The following is a 17,427-nucleotide window of genomic DNA, read 5'->3' on the forward strand; positions in this document are numbered from 1 at the left end:
TGTGAATGGATCAAGACTTGTGCTAATATTTGCAGCACTGCAAATCGTGCCCATACCTCAAGTCAGGAGGATTCAGCTGCTTAGATAAAGGAAGAGGGTTGTTTTATCTCCTGGGGATTTTTATCCAAGTGAATTTCCCTCCCTGTGTAGCTTCACTAACACCATCCAACGGCTGGGGTTGAGGAAGTCGTAAGACCGTAGCTTTAGCTTAGCATTAGCTTTAGCTTAGCCGGTGTAGTATGTTGATAATAGGCAGCAGCAGACCTGGGTTCAAATAGTATTACTTTTCTTTCAAATACTTTAGCTGTGCAAGATTGCCCTTGCCAGGCGCAATGGAGCTAGTAGAAAAATCCCCAATGGTCAAATCCTGCCTATCTGTCACTGTGGGCAAGCTCAACCAAGCGCTTAAAGTTTGAAAGAAAATAAAGTACTATTTGATCCCAGAGAAAATAAAGTACTATTTGAGCCCAGGTCTGATAGGCAAAGAAGTTGGGGACATACATATAATTACTAAACCACTGCAATTTGACTGGACTCATGAGTACAATCAATGTGGCTGTTCAAGTAATTATATGTCTGTGGTTGGGGGAGGACTCACCTCAGAGAGCTGGGTCCTGTAGTGGGACTTGTTGCACTGGAGCAGCTGGGCAGCCAGGTTACAGTCCTTCCTGTACAGATCCTACAGGACAGAGACAGTGTTAGAATGTGTTAGAAGAAAACATGCTCTAAAGAAATCATATTTTCTAAAGAAACACACTGCATTGAATTCAAGGATGAGCCAGGACCGGGACTTGAACTCAGGTGTCTGTCAGTCCAACACCTTATATAAAGAGCTCCAAAACTCTTGGCGAAGATGATAGGTGTTGTACACTAAGGTTGCTACAATACACTTTGAGGGTTGGGACTATACTTTTGATGACCTATAGATCTGACCCCATAGAGTGCCCTTACATTGTCTTCCCTCAGTTTCTCAATGGTCAGCTTGGCTTCTATCAGGTGGTTGTTGAGCACGATGATCTCTCTGCTCAGGGCTCTCTTCTCGTCGTCATGGTGCTGAGACTAAGGAGAGCAAAGACTCATGTCAGACTCAAGTTGCAAATACATTGTTGTTTTTTCTTCGATTTCATTGCTTGGCAGTGCAGGAGAACCCAGCCGGATGCCATATCCTACATATATTTGCCTACAATCATATCATGTGTAACCATGCTTTATTGCTCACACATAACTTTAAATGGTCTAAAGGTATACAAGAGTTTTCCATCATTCTCTGTGCCTCAGATCACACAGGACACACAATTCTCAGTGGCCTCAACTCGTGACAATCTTACCTTGAACTGGCTGAAACGGCAGAATTTCACTCTCTCTTCCAGACAACATGACAAAGTAGCAGAAGTGTAACTGTTCTCATTGTTCAACTGAAAGTTTCATATCAACCAACGTCTGTAATTATGTATGTACGTACTTAATTCAGAATTACTATTTAATCTTGAGACTCAGAAGAAATATTTGCCTTTTAGCCATCATGCCTTTTTTTTGTTAGCCACTAGGGCTATTATTAACCTCTTAGATGTAAAGTCCCCTGTTCTGGTACCGGTTCAACCAACATTTTCGCTTATAAATCGATATGTGGACACCATAGATCTAAATGGCTTGCTTGAGCTGTAGCTGTGATTCTCATGAACACAGGAGTATGTCTCTTCTGCCTGTGTGAAGCAGGATGTGAAATCTAACACCACTTGAAACTGGGATGTCCTGCCTACCATTTAATTCGCTCTTCCGACCGTCCATCAACTCCAGGCAGAACACTACGTCACAGCCACTAACAACAATATGCATGAAATCCTTACATCATAACGCAGCAGGAGAGTGTTGTTTCGTCGCTGTAGCACAATCAGAGATCGATGTATAGTGTTGTTTATAAAGAATAATGCTAATCTTTGCTGTGAGACCAAGGAGTCCGCTTACACTGTACTTTGATTATAAAGTTTTATTTATATCACAAGATTTCAGCATAAGTTTACAGACGTCTGCAACATCTGGAGAACAGCGACCCAAAATAATATGTTTGTTCTGATCTCCTTTGTCTCAACCAAGTATTTATAATCTTTACCATAATATGGGTGGTTTCCCATACAGACCAATCACCTGTCTCCACACAACAGACTTCCTCTGTTCTATGGGGTGTCCCCACAAAACTGCTCCCCAGATGCTCCCTCCAAGCTGAATAAACATCCTCTCAGATACCATTTGAAAACGTTAGCAAAGTCATAATTCCTCAGATACTACAATAGCCAGTAATAAAAAATAAATCATAGATTTTAAACAAAAAACACTTTCTGTTTGTCATAGACAGATAAGATTAATATGAGATGAAAGGCGAGTTCCTAACGAGTTCAGGAATCCAAGTTAATAATAATCCATTTAGCAGACGCTTTTATCCAAAGCGACTTACAGTCATGCGTGCATACATTTTTTGTGTATGGGTGGTCCCGGGGATCGAACCCACTACCTTGGCGTTACAAGCGCCGTGCTCTACCAGCTGAGCTACAGAGGACCTGAACTCTGTGCCATTTAGCAGACGCTTTTATCCAAAGCGACTTACAGTCATGCGTGCATACATTTTTTGTGTATGGGTGGTCCCGGGGATCGAACCCACTACCTTGGCGTTACAAGCGCCGTGCTCTACCAGCTGAGCTACAGAGGACCTGAACTCTGTGAGACATTCACAGCAATGGGGGCAGACGTTTTGAACAAGAGAGACCTTTAGAAAATATGCAATATGCAAATTTTCTCTAACACTAAATATACAAATAATTTATGTATTTTACAGTTATAAGGAAGGTGAAATCTTATTTTATAAATTGATTATACTATATTTAGAAAAATATGTAAGTCATTTCAAGCCTTATTCATACAGTTCTGTTGAATAGGAAATACATCATATGAGATTGTAACGTTTCTTAAAGTATGCAGCATTACTAGTTATTGTTTATGGCCCTCTCGTGATACATACATACTTTTGAGGATGACATAGATTACATTTTCGATTACATTTAGTTACATTTAAGAGGATTTATAGCATCCTGTTGGCGCTATTAGCGTCTGGTGCTATTAACCTCTGGCGCTATTAGCCTTTGGTGCTATTAGCCTCTGGTGCTATTAGCCTTTGGTGCTATTAGCCTCTGGTGCTATTAGCCTTTGGTGCTATTAGCCTCTGGTGCTATTAGCCTCTGGCGCTATTAGCCTCTGGCGCTATTAGCCTCTGGTGCTATTAGCCTCTGGCACTATTAGGCTCTGGCGCTATTAGCCTCTGGTGCTATTAGCCTTTGCATTTTCACGACTACCTGTACCCCAAAGCTCTGTGGCCTCGATTCTTCTCTCTCTCCAGCCAAGTCAATTTATCAGAAATTATGGGTCTACAGGCTTCACCATGAAGATTTATAACTCTAGGTGAGTAAACTAGGTGAAAGCCCACCAAGATGGTGCTAAAACTTGGCATTGTGTTCAGCTGGTCCCCCCAGAATGAATTATCCACACATCAGTTAAAAATTGAGTTGCATCTTCTAGGTGCTTCTACACTGTACCACTGAACTGACTGGGGCTTCTGACTGAAGCAGACTGTCCTTGCCACTTGCCAAGATGCTCTGGCACTCCCTTGAATAAAGATGGCAGAATTAGGCAAGATCCTGATCATCACTGGAGATTTTGAATTGTTCGAGAAGTTTAAACTGTTTCGACTATGCCTCCTGTACCTCATCCTCCCAATTCGCTAGTTCAATTTTTGTCCAAACAAACCCAAATAAAATAAAATGTTATTTGTCACACTTGTAGACTAACGGTGAAATGCTTACTTATGGGCCCTTCCCAACAATGCAGAGAGAAAAAAAGTAAGTAACGATAACTTGGCTATATACACAGGGTACCAGTACCGAGTCGATGTGCAGGGGTACAAGGTAATTGAGGTAGATAGACAGTTGAAGTCGGAAGTTTACATACACCTTAGCCAAATACATTTAAACTCAGTTTTTCACAATTCCTGACATTTAATCGTAGTAAAAATTCCCTGTCTTAGGTCAGTTAGGATCAACACTTTATTTTAAGAATGTGAAATGTCAGAATAATAGTAGAGAGAATGATTTCTTTCAGCTTTTATTTCTTTCATCACATTCCCAGTGGGTCAGAAGTTTACATACACTCAATTAGTATTTAGTAGCATTGCCTTTAAATTGTTTAACTTGGGTCAAATGTGTCGGGTAGCCTTCCACAAGCTTCCCATAATAAGTTGGGTGAATTTTGGCCCATTCCTCCTGACAGAGCTTGTGTAACTGAGTCAAGTTTGTAGGCCTCCTTGCTCGCACACGCTTTTTCAGTTCTGCCCACACATTTTCTATAGGATTGAGGTCAGGGCTTTGTGATGGCCACTCCAATACCTTGACTTTGTTGTCGTTAAGCCATTTTGCCACAACTTTGGAAGTATGCTTGGGGTCATTGTCCATTTGGAAGACCCATTTGCGACCAAGCTTTAACTTCCTGACTGATGTCTTGAGATGTTGCTTCAATATATCCACATAATTTTCCTTCCTCATGATGCCATCTATTTTGTGAAGTGCACCAGTCCGTCCTGCAGCAAAGCACCCCCAAAGCATGATGCTGCCACCCCTGTGCTTCACGGTTGAGATTGTGTTCTTCGGCTTGCAAGACCCCCTTTTTCCTCCAAACATAACGATGGTCATTATGGCCAAACAGTTCTATTTATGTTTCATCAGACCAGAGGACATTTCTCCAAAAAGTACGATCTTTGTCCCCATGTGCAGTTGCAAACCGCTTTTTTAATGGCGGTTTTGGAGCAGTGGCTTCTTCCTTGCTGAGCGGCCTTTCATGTTACATTTTATGTCGATATAGGACTTTTTTTTACTGTGGATATAGATACTTTTGTACCTGTTTCCTCCAGCATCTTCACAAGGTCCTTTGCTGTTGTTCTGGGATTGATTTGCACTTTTCGCACCAAAGTACGTTCATCTCTAGGAGACAGAACTGTCTATGACTTGGGTGGCGGGAGTTTCACAATTTTTAGGGCCTTCCTAGCACCGCCTGGTATAGAGATCCTGGATGGCAGGGAGCTAGGCCCCAGTGATGTACTGGGCCATACACACTTCCCTGTGTAGCGCCTTGCAGTCGGATGCAAAGCAGTTGCCATACTAAATAGTGATGCAGCCATAAGATGCTCTCAATAGTGCAGCTGTAGAAATGTTTGAGGATCTGAGGGCCCATGCCAAATCTTTTCAGCCTCCTGAGGGGGAAGAGGCATTGTCGTTCCTTCTTCACGACTGTGTTGGTGTGTGTGGACCATGATAAATCCTTAGTGATATGGACACTGAGGAAATTGAAGCTCTCGACCCTCTCCACTACAGCCCCATGTATGGGGGCGTGCTCGGCCCTCTGTTTCCTGTAGTCCAAGATCAGCTCCTTTGTCTTGCTGACATTGAGGGAGAGGTTGTTGTCCTGGCACCACACTGCCAGGTCACTGACCTCCTCCCTATAGGCTGTCTCATCGTTGTCGGTGATCAGGCCAACCACAGCAATTTTAATCATGGTGTTGGAGTCGTGCGCGGCCATGCAGTCGTGGGTGAACAGGGAGTACAGGAGGGGACTAAGCACACACCCCTCAGGGGCCCCCATGTTGATGGTCAGTGTGACAGATGTGATGTTGTCTACCCTCTCCACCTGGTTGGAGAGGGTAGACAACAGTGTTGATGGTCAGGATGTCCAAGATCCAGTTTCAGAGAGAGGTGTTCAGTCCCAGGGTCCTGAGTTTAGTGATGAGCTTGGAGGGCACTACGGTGTTGAACGCTGAGCTATAGGTATTTCTCTTGTCCAGGTGGGAGTGGGCAGTGTTGAGTGCAATAGAGATGGCATCATCTGTGGATCTGTTGAGGCAGTATGCGAATTAGAGTGGGTCCAGGGTATCTGGGATGATTCTGTTGATGTGAGCCATGACCAGCCTTTCAAAGCATTTCATGGCTACAGATGTGTGTGCTACGAGGCGATAGTCATTTAGACAGGTTACCTTGGCATTCTTGGGCACAGGGACTATGGTGGTCTGCTTGAAACACGTAGGTATTAAAGACTGGGTAAGGGAGAGGTTGAAAATGTCAGTGAAGACACTTGCCAGCTGGTCAGCGCATGCTCTGAGTACGCGTCCTGGTAATCCGTCTGGCCCTGCGGCCTTGTGAATGTTAACCTGTTTAAAGGTCTTACTCACTCACATTGGCTGCGAAGAGTGAGCTTGCACAGTCGCCCAGAACAGCTGATGCTCTCATGCATGGTTCAGTGTTGCTTGCCTCAATGTGAGCATAAAAGGAATGTAGCTTGTCTGGTAGGCTCATGTCACCGGGCAGCTCACGGCTGGATTTCCCTTTTTAATCCGCGATAGTTTGCAAGCCCTGCCACATCTGACGAGCATCAGAGCTGGCATAGTAGGATTCGATCTTAGTCCTGTATTGACATTTTCACTGTTTGATGGTTTGTCAGAGTTCATAGCGGGATTTCTTATAAATGTCCGGATGAGTGTCCCACTTCTTGAAAGTGGCAGCTATAGCCTTTTGCTCAGAGCGAATGTTGCCTGTAATCCATGGCTTCTGGTTGGGATATGTACGTACAGTCACTGTGGGGACGACCTCGTCGATGCACTTACAGTATTAATGAAGCTGGTGGCTGATGGGGTAAACTCCTCAATGTTATCAGTGAATCTCGGAACATATTATAGTCTGTGCTAGCGAAACAGTCTTGTAGCTTAGCATCCGCTGAGCGCCACTGTAACACTGACTGGATCCTTAGAGCTGGTGCTAATCTGAGCATTGAGGAACAGCTGAATCTGACCGTCCCCCGGGACCAGGATGGAGTCTTCAGTAGGTGCCTGATGTTTGACTGGGATATTGACACCATCAGGGAACATGGACTCAATCAGATCACTGAGTGCCAGAGTGGATGGGTATATGACAAAACACTGTATGAGGCCACCATAGTCACCGATTTTGATCTGGTATGTGGGAAAGCTAATTTAGTCTGAGTCGCACAAACTGTGCTCTTGGCTGGTATTCATTTTGGTTCACTCTTGTTTGGGCCCACTGCTGAATCATATGGTCATAGACTAACAACTCAGATAACTGTGGTGCTCATGCTAATTTTTATTTTGATGAAAGGCCTGTCTCAGAACCTGTATGTGTACCAGGTATCCCAATTTCTACTAGCGGCTGCACTAGGAGGATATTGAATCAACAGCACTGTATTAGCCACTGAATGGATTGGAGTGACCAGACGATCTTTCGCCTCCTGTCTAAACCACATGTTTGCTGGTGTTGGACAATGTGTCCTGGCTAGTTTGATGTACCTCATCCGTGACTGGAAAATGGCTCAATATGTGATGGTGGCACCACAGACACTGTTTACCATTTATATATGGTTAATTCCTGAATCAGCAAGGTGGTTACTTGGTCAGGGGGAAACCAAAGACTCTAATGAGCTGATAGTCAGAGTTGCAGCAGTCAACAAATTCACAGTTCCAGATACTCTACTGGAGGTAACCGAGGTGAGGAAAATACATAAGGGAGGCATCAAAGTCCTATTTGCTTCACCTGTGCTAAGAAAATAGTTCCTAATTTTATATTTTAGATGGTTTGCATTAAACCTTGGCTACTTCTGTAAATGTTGGGAAATTTGGCTTGGACATCTTTCTGGTACAGCTGATGTTTGGACTCACAGAAATACCAGCTCATTTATTCTATATTTGGTGTCTATTTACCACCACAAATCAATGCTGGCACTAAGACTGCACTCAACGAGCTGTATAGGGCCATAAGCAAACAAGAAAATGCTCATCCAGAGGTGGCACTCCTAGTGGCCGGTGATTTTAATGCAGGAAAACTGAAATCTGTTTTAACTCATTTCTACCATCATGTCACCTGTGCAACTAGAGGCAAAAAAAAAACTCTAGATCACTTTTACTCCACACACAGAGACACATACAAAGCTCTCCCTTGCCCTCCATTTGGCAAATCTGACCATAACTCTATCCTCCTGATTCCTCCTGAATACCAGTGAAGCGCTCAATACGGAAGTGGTCCGATGAAGTGGATGCTAAGCTACAGGAAGCTTTTGCTAGCACAGACTGGAATATGTTCCCGGGATTCATCTGATGGCATTGAGGAGTTTACCACATCAGTCACCGGCTTCATTAATTAAAAACATGTTTTAAGTGAGAATAGGCATTGGTCTGAAGTCGAAAAAGAAAGGAAATTCACATGAACACCACAATGCCTATTCCACCCATGCTCTACCAAGGTTTTCCAGCACACAGCTTTGACCTACTACAGTAGCTATGTTGGTATTGTACTTCAACCTATATGCAGGCAGGTTGCTTGAGATTCAAACCTTCTCAAACAGCCTAATTCATACCCTTTCCACAATAATGTGATTTGTATCACATACAAGGTAGAGTATTGGATTCTTCACACACCACAGTAAGACAGTATCCCATTACCCTACATTTTCATGTTTATTTTTTATTAAATGAAAGTAAGCTTTGCTTTTATACTTACAAGACCATCAGGCTTGATTGAGCTGTTTTGTCTTGTGGTAATGTGGTGCATGCCTGTATTTCCTTAAACCTTTATTTTAGCAATACATGTAAAACAATTCTTTTTTGGTCAGTAGGTGCCCAACATAACAACAGGTGGTGGTGTGTTAAGACACAGTAGCTCAGATTGATAGAGCCTGTCTGCATCCCTGATTTCTGTAACTGTTAGCTTACCTGTGTAATATTGAATTAAGCTCAGAACCACTTGAGTTTCAAACATGGTCTTGTTTTATCAATTGCTGTGCTGATCAATGGACTGTTCATTACCTCTGTCAAAATAAGTGTAGCTTAAAGTAATGTTTGTACTTGTATTTCTTTTTGCAATAAAGATCACTGTAAAGTTTATTATCCCTCTGAAGAGTATGAATTAGGCTGTTTGAGAAGGTTTGAATCCTAAGCAACATGCCTACACATAGTTTGAAGTACAATACCAACATAGCTACTGTAGTAGGTCAAAGCTGTGTGTTGGAAAACCTTGGTAGAGCATGGGTGGAACAAGCATTGTGGTGCTCATGTGAATTTCCTTTCTTTTTCTGCTTCAGACCAATGCCTATTCTCACTTAAAACATTGTATTTTGTTTTTAATTTCCATGTTTTTTACACCGGAAGGTGATTATGCAACATTATTACACAACATTATAATAATACAGCATAACACAGCAATACAAGTAAAAGTAAACAATAAAGAAAAATGGCAACATAAAAAATGTAGTTGTTAGTATTCATTTAATATTAACAGCTGCTTTTCCAGAGGAAAGGGAAAAAACAGAAACCCACTAAGCCAATATGGAGTAAACTGGAAACATTTTCCCTGATCTCTGTTAAAACCCTCCCGTTGTCTTAGGGTCAAAATGACCCGCCACTGTGTTGAACCAACTTTATTTAATTTGTATATTTTTGGGATCATTTGTGAGAAGGAGGCAGTGAGACTTTAAAGAAAATTAAATATAAAAATTAAATAAAGTTGGTTCAACACAGTGGCGGGTCATTTTGACCCTAGGACAACGGGAGGGTTAAGACAATTGAGCAAGCGCCTGGAAAATACACAAATAATCAACATGTACCCATTAACTGTTTACAAGTTTACTGAAGAAAGGCCTAGTGCTACATGAGAAGCTACAGTTTTATGCAGGCTTTTTTGTTCAAGCCCAGTTCTACCACACCTGATTCTACTATTCATGGTCTCGATGAGTAGTAGAATCAGGTGCGGTAGCACTGGGCTTAAACAGAAAAGCCTGCATAAAGCTGTGGATCGTCAAAAGCAAACACTGCAACAAATGACAAACTGCTGAGAAACACCTGTAAAATACAGTCATTAGACAAGTACAAAACTCTTAAGAAAAATGATAAACATACAGTATTTACAAATCTGAAATTGGATAGCTGCTCTAAATCCTTGAAAACAAAACTTCAGCTACAAATGTCCCAAGTAATGCTGTACACAGCTGTCCAACTCCAGTAAAATAGTACAATTGTCCTCATTTATGAATGGCAGTATAAATATGGAAACAGGTGGGAGTACTCACAGATTTGGAACAGAACATACATCTTAAGTATTGATAGTGGCGAAGTACCATGTGTACTGTGTGCATTTGAATTGGCATAAGTAATTTGTCAGTTCCACATGGGCCAGCTTGCATTTCTCTGTGACAGGCACATGGCCACAATCCGCCACTCTGCCATAAAGCACCGAGTCCCCGGTCAGTGCCATAGGGATGGCTTGCATCTCACGGATGAGGGCAACGACCTCATTCTTCCTTGAGAGTCTGAGAGCTCGTCTCTCCTCTGTCCTAGAAAGACGCATGCAGTAGTACACACACACTCACTGCCACTTCACAACCCCAAAGGCTCTTTTAAGCGCCACCTAATAAATTCAAATAAGCACTGTGTGTCAGAACTATACACTAAAGAGAATGGTCAAAATGTATCCTCCAAGAGGCAAACCCAAGACCTTCAGTTCCAAAGGCGTTGACACTAACTGTTACGCTACGAACCTTGTTTTAAACATGTCAACTTGACACTATTTAAATGGACAGTCTGGTGATGACAGGAAGTTTTTGTTCCAAAATGATTTTGTTCATTCACTCAGTAGTGATTGCATGTTTATTTATCTTGCTTGATTAAAAATAAACCATCTAAAAAAGTTGATTTGTTGAAAACAGACTCATTTAATCACGTAGTTAACCAAGTTAGCAAGCATTTTGTTTTCTTTTGACTGCATGCTGCTGCAACCTTATCTCATAGCATTTCGTATTATTGTGTATGTAAATCTGAGATACTCCATTTAGTATAATATGTTATGTTTGGTATGGTATATATTAATTTGTGGATGTCCATCATTCATTTCGCATGATATGTTAAGAATTACAATTCGAATGATATGTTGCGAATGGCAATTTGTATGGTATGTTACGAATTTCAATTCATTCAATATGTTACAAATACCAAAACGTATGATACGTTACGAATTACAATTTGTTGTGGCTAACATTAGCTAGGTGGCTAACGTTAGCTAGGCTAGGGGTTAGAGTTAGGAGTTACGTTCAAGAATTTGGTTAGGGGATTTACATACACTTAGGTTAGAGTCATTAAAACTTGTTTTACAACCACTCCACAAATGTCTTGTTAACAAACTATAGTTTTGGCAAGTCGGTTAGGACATCTACTTTGTGCATGACACAAGTAATTTTTCCAACAATTGTTTACAGACAGATTATTTCACTTATAATTCACTGTATCACAATTCCAGTGGATCAGAAGTTTACATACACTAAGTTGACAGTGCCTTTAAAAAGCTTGGAAAATTCCAGAAAATGATGTCATGGCTTTAGAAGCTTCTGATAGGCTAATTGATATAATTTGAGTCAATTGAAGGTGTACCTGTGGATGTATTTCAAGGCCTACCTTCAAACTCAGTGCCTCTTTGCTTGACATCATGGGAAAATCAAAAGAAATCAGCCAAGACCTCAGAATCTTTTTTGGGGACCTCCACAAGTCTGTTTCATCCTTGGGAGCAATTTCCAAACGCCGGAAGGTACCACGTTCATCTGTACAAACAATAGTACGCAAGTATAAACACCATGGGACCACGCAGCCGTCATACCGCTCAGGAAGGAGACACATTCTGTCTCCTAGAGATGAACGTACTTTGGTGCGAAAAGTGCAAATCAATCCCAGAACAACAGCAAAGGACCTTGTGAAGATGCTGGAGGAAACAGGTACAAAAGTATCTATATCCACAGTAAAACGAGTCCTACATATCGACATAACCTGAAAGTCCGCTCAGCAAGGAAGAAGCCACTGCTCCAAAACCACTATAAAAAAGCTAGACTACGGTTTGCAACTGCACATGGGGACAAAGATCATACTTTTTTTGTGAAATGTCCTCTGGTCTGATGAAACAAAAATATAACTGTTTGCCCATAATGACCATTGTTATGTTTGGAGGAAGAAGGGGGTCTTGCAAGCCGAAGAACACCATCCCAACCGTGAAGCACAGGGGTGGCAGCATCATGCTGTGGGGGGGCTTTGCTGCAGGAGGGACTGGTGCACTTCACAAAATAGATGGCATCATGAGGAAGGAACATGTTGTGGATATATTGAAGCAACATCTCAAGACATCAAGTTAAAGCTTAGTCACAAATTGGTCTTCCAAATGGACAATGACCCCAAGCATACTTCCAAAGTTGTGGCAAAATGGCTTAAGGACAACAAAATCAAGGTATTGGAGTGGCCATCTCAAAGCCATGACCTCAATCCTATAGAAAATGTGTGGGCAGAACTGAAAAAGCGTGTGCGAGCAAGGAGGCCTACAAACCTGACTCAGTTACACCAGCTCTGTCAGGAGGAATGGGCCAAAATTCACCCAACTTGTTGTGGGAAGGTTGTGGAAGGCTACCCAAAACATTTGACCCAAGTTAAACAATTTAAAGGCAATGCTACCAAATACTAATTGAGTGTATGTAAACTTCTGACCCACTGGGAATGTGATGAAAGAAATAAAAGCTGAAAGAAATCATTCTCTCTACTATTATTCTGACATTTCACATTCTTAAAATAAAGTGTTGATCCTAACTGACCTAAGACAGGGAATTTTTACTAGGATTAAATGTCAGGAATTGTGAAAAACTGAGTTTAAATGTATTTGGCTAAGGTGTATGTAAACTTCCGACTTCAGCTGTATATTGTGGTGCATGAACTGGCCATACACAATGGATAACGTTACCTCGCTAGCTAACGTTAACTGGCTATCATAGCAGCCAAGGACGTTCGCCAGCTTATTTGTGCATATTTGTTTGTGATCCAATTACACGCAAGTGTCTAGCTAGCTAGCTTTTCTCGTTTGTTGGTTAGCTACCTAGCCAATGTTAGCTCTCATCTGACTGGTATAACTTTAAATTAGCTAGCTACCTAGCTAATCAAAACAAAACCACATTCATTGGCTAGTCTTTATTTGCCTGTTAGCTAGCTAGCTTTCAGCTGACTGGTGTTAGCTAGCAACATATTCTAGCTGCTGGACTTTGTACAAGCAAGCTAACATTAGCTAGGCAACATTAGCTAGCTAGCTACCTAGCTGATCAAAATATCTGTTTGCATTTATAGATTAACCTCAGCTTGAATACCACAATATAGCTAACTACAGTGCATTCGGAAAGTATTCAGACCCCTTGACTTTTTCCATATTTTGTTATGTTACAGCCTTATTCTAAAATGGATGAAAACCATTTACCCCCTAATCAATCTACACACAATACCCCATAATTACGAAGCAAAAACAGGTTTTTAGAAATTTTTACAAATGTATACAAAAACCCCCCAGAAATACCTTATTTACATAAGTATTTAGACCCTTAGGTATGAGACTCGAAATTAAGCTCAGATGCATCCTGTTTCCATTGATCATCATTCTACAACTTGATTGGAGTCCACTTGTGGTAAATTCAATTGATTGGACATGATTTGGAAAGGCACACACCTTTTTATATAAGGTCCCACAATTGACAGTGCATGTCAAGAGCTAAAACCAAGCCATGAGGTCGAAGGAATTGTCCGTAAAGCTCTGAGACATGATTGTGTCGAGGCACAGATCTGGGGAAGGGTACCAAAGAATGTCTGCAGCATTGAAGGTCCCCAAGAACACAGTGGCCTCCATCATTCTTAAATGGAAGAAGTTTGGAACCAGCAAGACTCTTCCAAGAGCTGGCCGCCTGGCCAAACTGAGCAATCGGGGGAGAAGGGCTTTGGTCAGGGAGGTGATCAAGAACCCAATGGTCACTCTGACAGAGCTCCAGAGTGCCTCTGTGGGGATGGGAGAACTTTCCCAAAGGACAACCATCTCTGCAGCACTCCACCAATCAGGCCTTTATTGTAGAGTGGCCAGATGGAAACCACTCCTCAGTAAAAGGCATGACAGCCCGCTTGGAGTTTGCCAAAAGGCACCTAAAGGACTCTCAGACCATGAGAAACAAGATTCTCTGGTCTGATGAAATCAAGATTGAACTCTTTGGACTGATTGAAGATTGAACGTCTGGAGGAAACCTGGCACCATTCCTACGGTGAAGCACGGTGGTGGCAGCATCATGCTGTGAGGATGTTTTTCAGCGGCAGGGACTGGGAGACTAGTCATGATCGAGGGAAAGATTGTAGCGTCATACCCAAGAAGACTCGAGGCTGTAATCGCTGAGTAAAGGGTCTGAATACTTATGTAAATGTGATTTGAAAAATGTCTAAAAACCTGTTTTTGTTTGTCATTATGGGGTATTGTGTGTAGATTGATGAGGGAAAAACATTGTTTTAATCAATTTTAGAATAAAGCTGTAACGTAACAAAATGTGGAAAAACTTTCTGAATGCACTGTATTAGTAGCCTAGGTTTGTACGCATACACTTCTTATGACTGGCAGCATGGTGCAAGCAGCTGTGTTGTTGCCTAGCAACCGACCAGGTGTTATAGAACCCTGAGTTTGTCAGAAATGCTACAAAAAGGTAGCACATCGTTATTTGTTTATGGACGGAAATGTTCACAATAAATGAGAAATGAGAGCAATAAATTATGAATTCAATAAAAACTGTTACAATCCGGCATTTTTTAAAGTCCAATGATCACTTTATGGACGCTATAGTCTCGTTTTAATCCCTGGATCCACTGCAATTCGCATACTTCCCAAACCGATCCAGGAAGCAATCTCTATTGCACTCCACACTGCCATTTCCCACCTGGACAAAAGGAACACCTACGTGAGAATGCTGTTAATAGACTACAGCTCAGCATTCAACGCTATAGTGACCTCCAATCTCATCACTAAGCTAAGGTCCATGGGAATGAACACCTCCCTCTGTAACTGGATCCTGGACTTCCTGAAGGGCCGCCACTAGGTGGTGAGTGTAGGCAACAACACATTCGCCACACTGACCCTCAACACGGGGGCCCCTCAGGGTTGCGTGCTTAGTCCCCTCCTGTACTCCCAGTTCACCCACGACTGCGTGGGTTCCAAAACCATCATCAAGTTTGATGATGACGCCATGGTGGTGGGCCTGATCACTGACGACGATGAGACAGCCTATAGGGAGGAGGTCATAGACCTGGCAGTGTGGTGCCAGGACAACAACCTCTCCCTCAGCTGCAAGTTCCTCTGTGTCCACATTGCTAAGGACCTATCCTGGTCCAAACACACCAACACATTTGTGAAGAGGACACGACAATGCCTCTTCCCCCTCAAAAGGCTGAAAAGATTTGACATGGGCCTTCAGATCCTCAAAAAGTTCTAGAGCTGTACCATTGAGAGCATCTTGACTGGCTGCTTCACTACTGGGCGCCGAGTGGCACAGTGGTCTAAGGCACTGCATCGCAGTGCTAGCTGTGCCACTAGAGATCCTGGTTCGAATCCAGGCTCTGTCGTAGCTGGCCGCGACCGGGAGACCCATGGGGCGGCGCACAATTGGTCCAGGGTAGGGGAGGGATAGGCCGGCAGGGATGTAGCTCAGTTGGTAGAGCATGGCGTTTGCAACGCCAGGGTTGTGGGTTCGATTCCCACGGGGGGCCAGTATGAAAAAAAAATATATAATGTATGCACTCACTAACTGTAAGTCGCTCTGGATAAGAGCGTCTGCTAAATGACTAAAATGTAAATGTACTAGGTATGGCAACTGCTCGGCATCCGACCGCAAGGCACTACAGAGGGTAGTGCGTATGGCCCAGTGCTCCCTGTAATCCAGGACTCCCTGCCATCCAGAGGGTAGTGCGTACTGCCAAACTCCCTGCCATTCAGGACCTCTATACCATGCAGTGTCAGAGGAAGGCCCTAAAAATTGTCAAGGACTCCCAAGTCATAGACTGTTCTCTAGGCTACTGCACGGCAAGCAGTACCAGAGTGCTAAGTCTGGGACCAAAAGGCTTCTGAACATCTTCTACCCCCAAACCATACGATAACTATTTAGCTAACAAAATAGCTTCCCGGACTATCAGCATTGATCCTTTTTGCCTCTCTGCACACACATTGAACTCTACAAACACACTCACATATACTTAATCTGACACACCAACACATACACACACACACGCACACACACTCACACATAACACGTACACACAGGCACACATTCGCCACATACACTTTCACTCATCACATACAGTGCCTTGCAAAAGTATTCATCCTCCTTGGCATTTTTTCTATTTTGTTGCATTACAACCTGTAATTTAAATGGATGTTTATTTGGATTTCATGTAATGGACATACACAAAATAGTCCAAATTGGTGAAGTGAAATTAAAAACATAAATAACGGAAAAGGGGTGCGTGCATATGTATTCACCCCCTTTGCTATGAAGCCCCTAAATAAGATATGGTGCAACCAATTACCTTAAGAAGTCACATAATTAGTTAAATAAGGTCCACCTGTGTGCAATCTAAGTGTCACATGATCTCAGTATATCTACACCTGTTCTGAAAGGCCCCAGAGTCTGCAACACCACTAAGCAAGGGGCACCACCAAGCAAGCGGCACCATGAAGACCAAGGAGCTCTCCAAACAGGTCAGGGACAAAGTTGTGGAGAAGTACAGATCAGGGTTGGGTTATAAATAAATATCCAAAACTTTGTACATCCCACGGAGCACCAATAAATCCATTATTAAAAAATTGAAAGAATATGGCACCACAACAAACCTGTCAAGAGAGGGCCGCCCACCAAAACTCACAGACCAGGCAAGGAGGGCATTAATCAGAGAGGCAACAAAGAGACCAAAGATAACCCTGAAGGAGCTGCAAAGCTCCACAGCGGAGATTGGAGTATCTGCCCATAGGACCACTTTAAGCCGTACACTCCACAGAACTGGGCTTTACGGAAGAGTGGCCAGAAAAAAGCCATTGCTTACAGAAAAAAATAAGCAAACACATTTGGTGTTTGCCAAAAGCCATGTGGGCGACTCCCCAAACATATGGAAGAAGGTACTCTGGTCAGATGAGACTAAAATTGAGCTTTTTGGCCATCAAGGAAAACGCTATGTCTGGCGCAAACCCAACACCTCTCATCACCCTGAGAACACCATCCCCACAGTGAAGCATGGTGGTGGCAGCATCATGCTGTGGGGATGTTTTTCATCGGCAGGGACTGGGTAACTGGTCAGAATTGAAGGAATGATGGATGGCGCTAAATACAGGGAAATCCTTGAGGGAAACCTGTTTCAGTCTTCCAGAGATTTGAGACAGAGGTTCAACTTCCAGCAGGACAATGACCCTAAGCATACTGCTAAAGCAACAGTCAAGTGGTTTAAGGGGAAACATTTAAATGTCTTGG

The 17,427-nt window shown here is 42.7% G+C and overlaps 1 protein-coding gene across 4 annotated transcripts in view; it reads right to left on the reverse strand.

The window, feature by feature from the left end:
* The window catches only part of si:dkey-174m14.3 (uncharacterized protein LOC563117 homolog), a 62,695-nt gene that overhangs the window by 3,970 nt on the left and 41,298 nt on the right, over positions 1–17,427 (reverse strand). For all 4 annotated transcript variants that reach the window (XM_041865793.1, XM_041865791.1, XM_041865792.1 and 1 more), the window contains 2 exons: positions 952–1,059; positions 599–679 (listed from right to left, as the gene is read on the reverse strand). In XM_041865793.1, coding sequence (XP_041721727.1) covers positions 599–679; positions 952–1,059 — 189 coding nt within the window. The remainder of the gene's footprint in view (positions 1–598; positions 680–951; positions 1,060–17,427) is intronic.

The sequence above is a fragment of the Coregonus clupeaformis genome, chromosome 36, assembly GCF_020615455.1.
Source record: "Coregonus clupeaformis isolate EN_2021a chromosome 36, ASM2061545v1, whole genome shotgun sequence".
In the NCBI taxonomy this organism is placed as follows: Eukaryota; Metazoa; Chordata; class Actinopteri; order Salmoniformes; family Salmonidae; genus Coregonus; species Coregonus clupeaformis.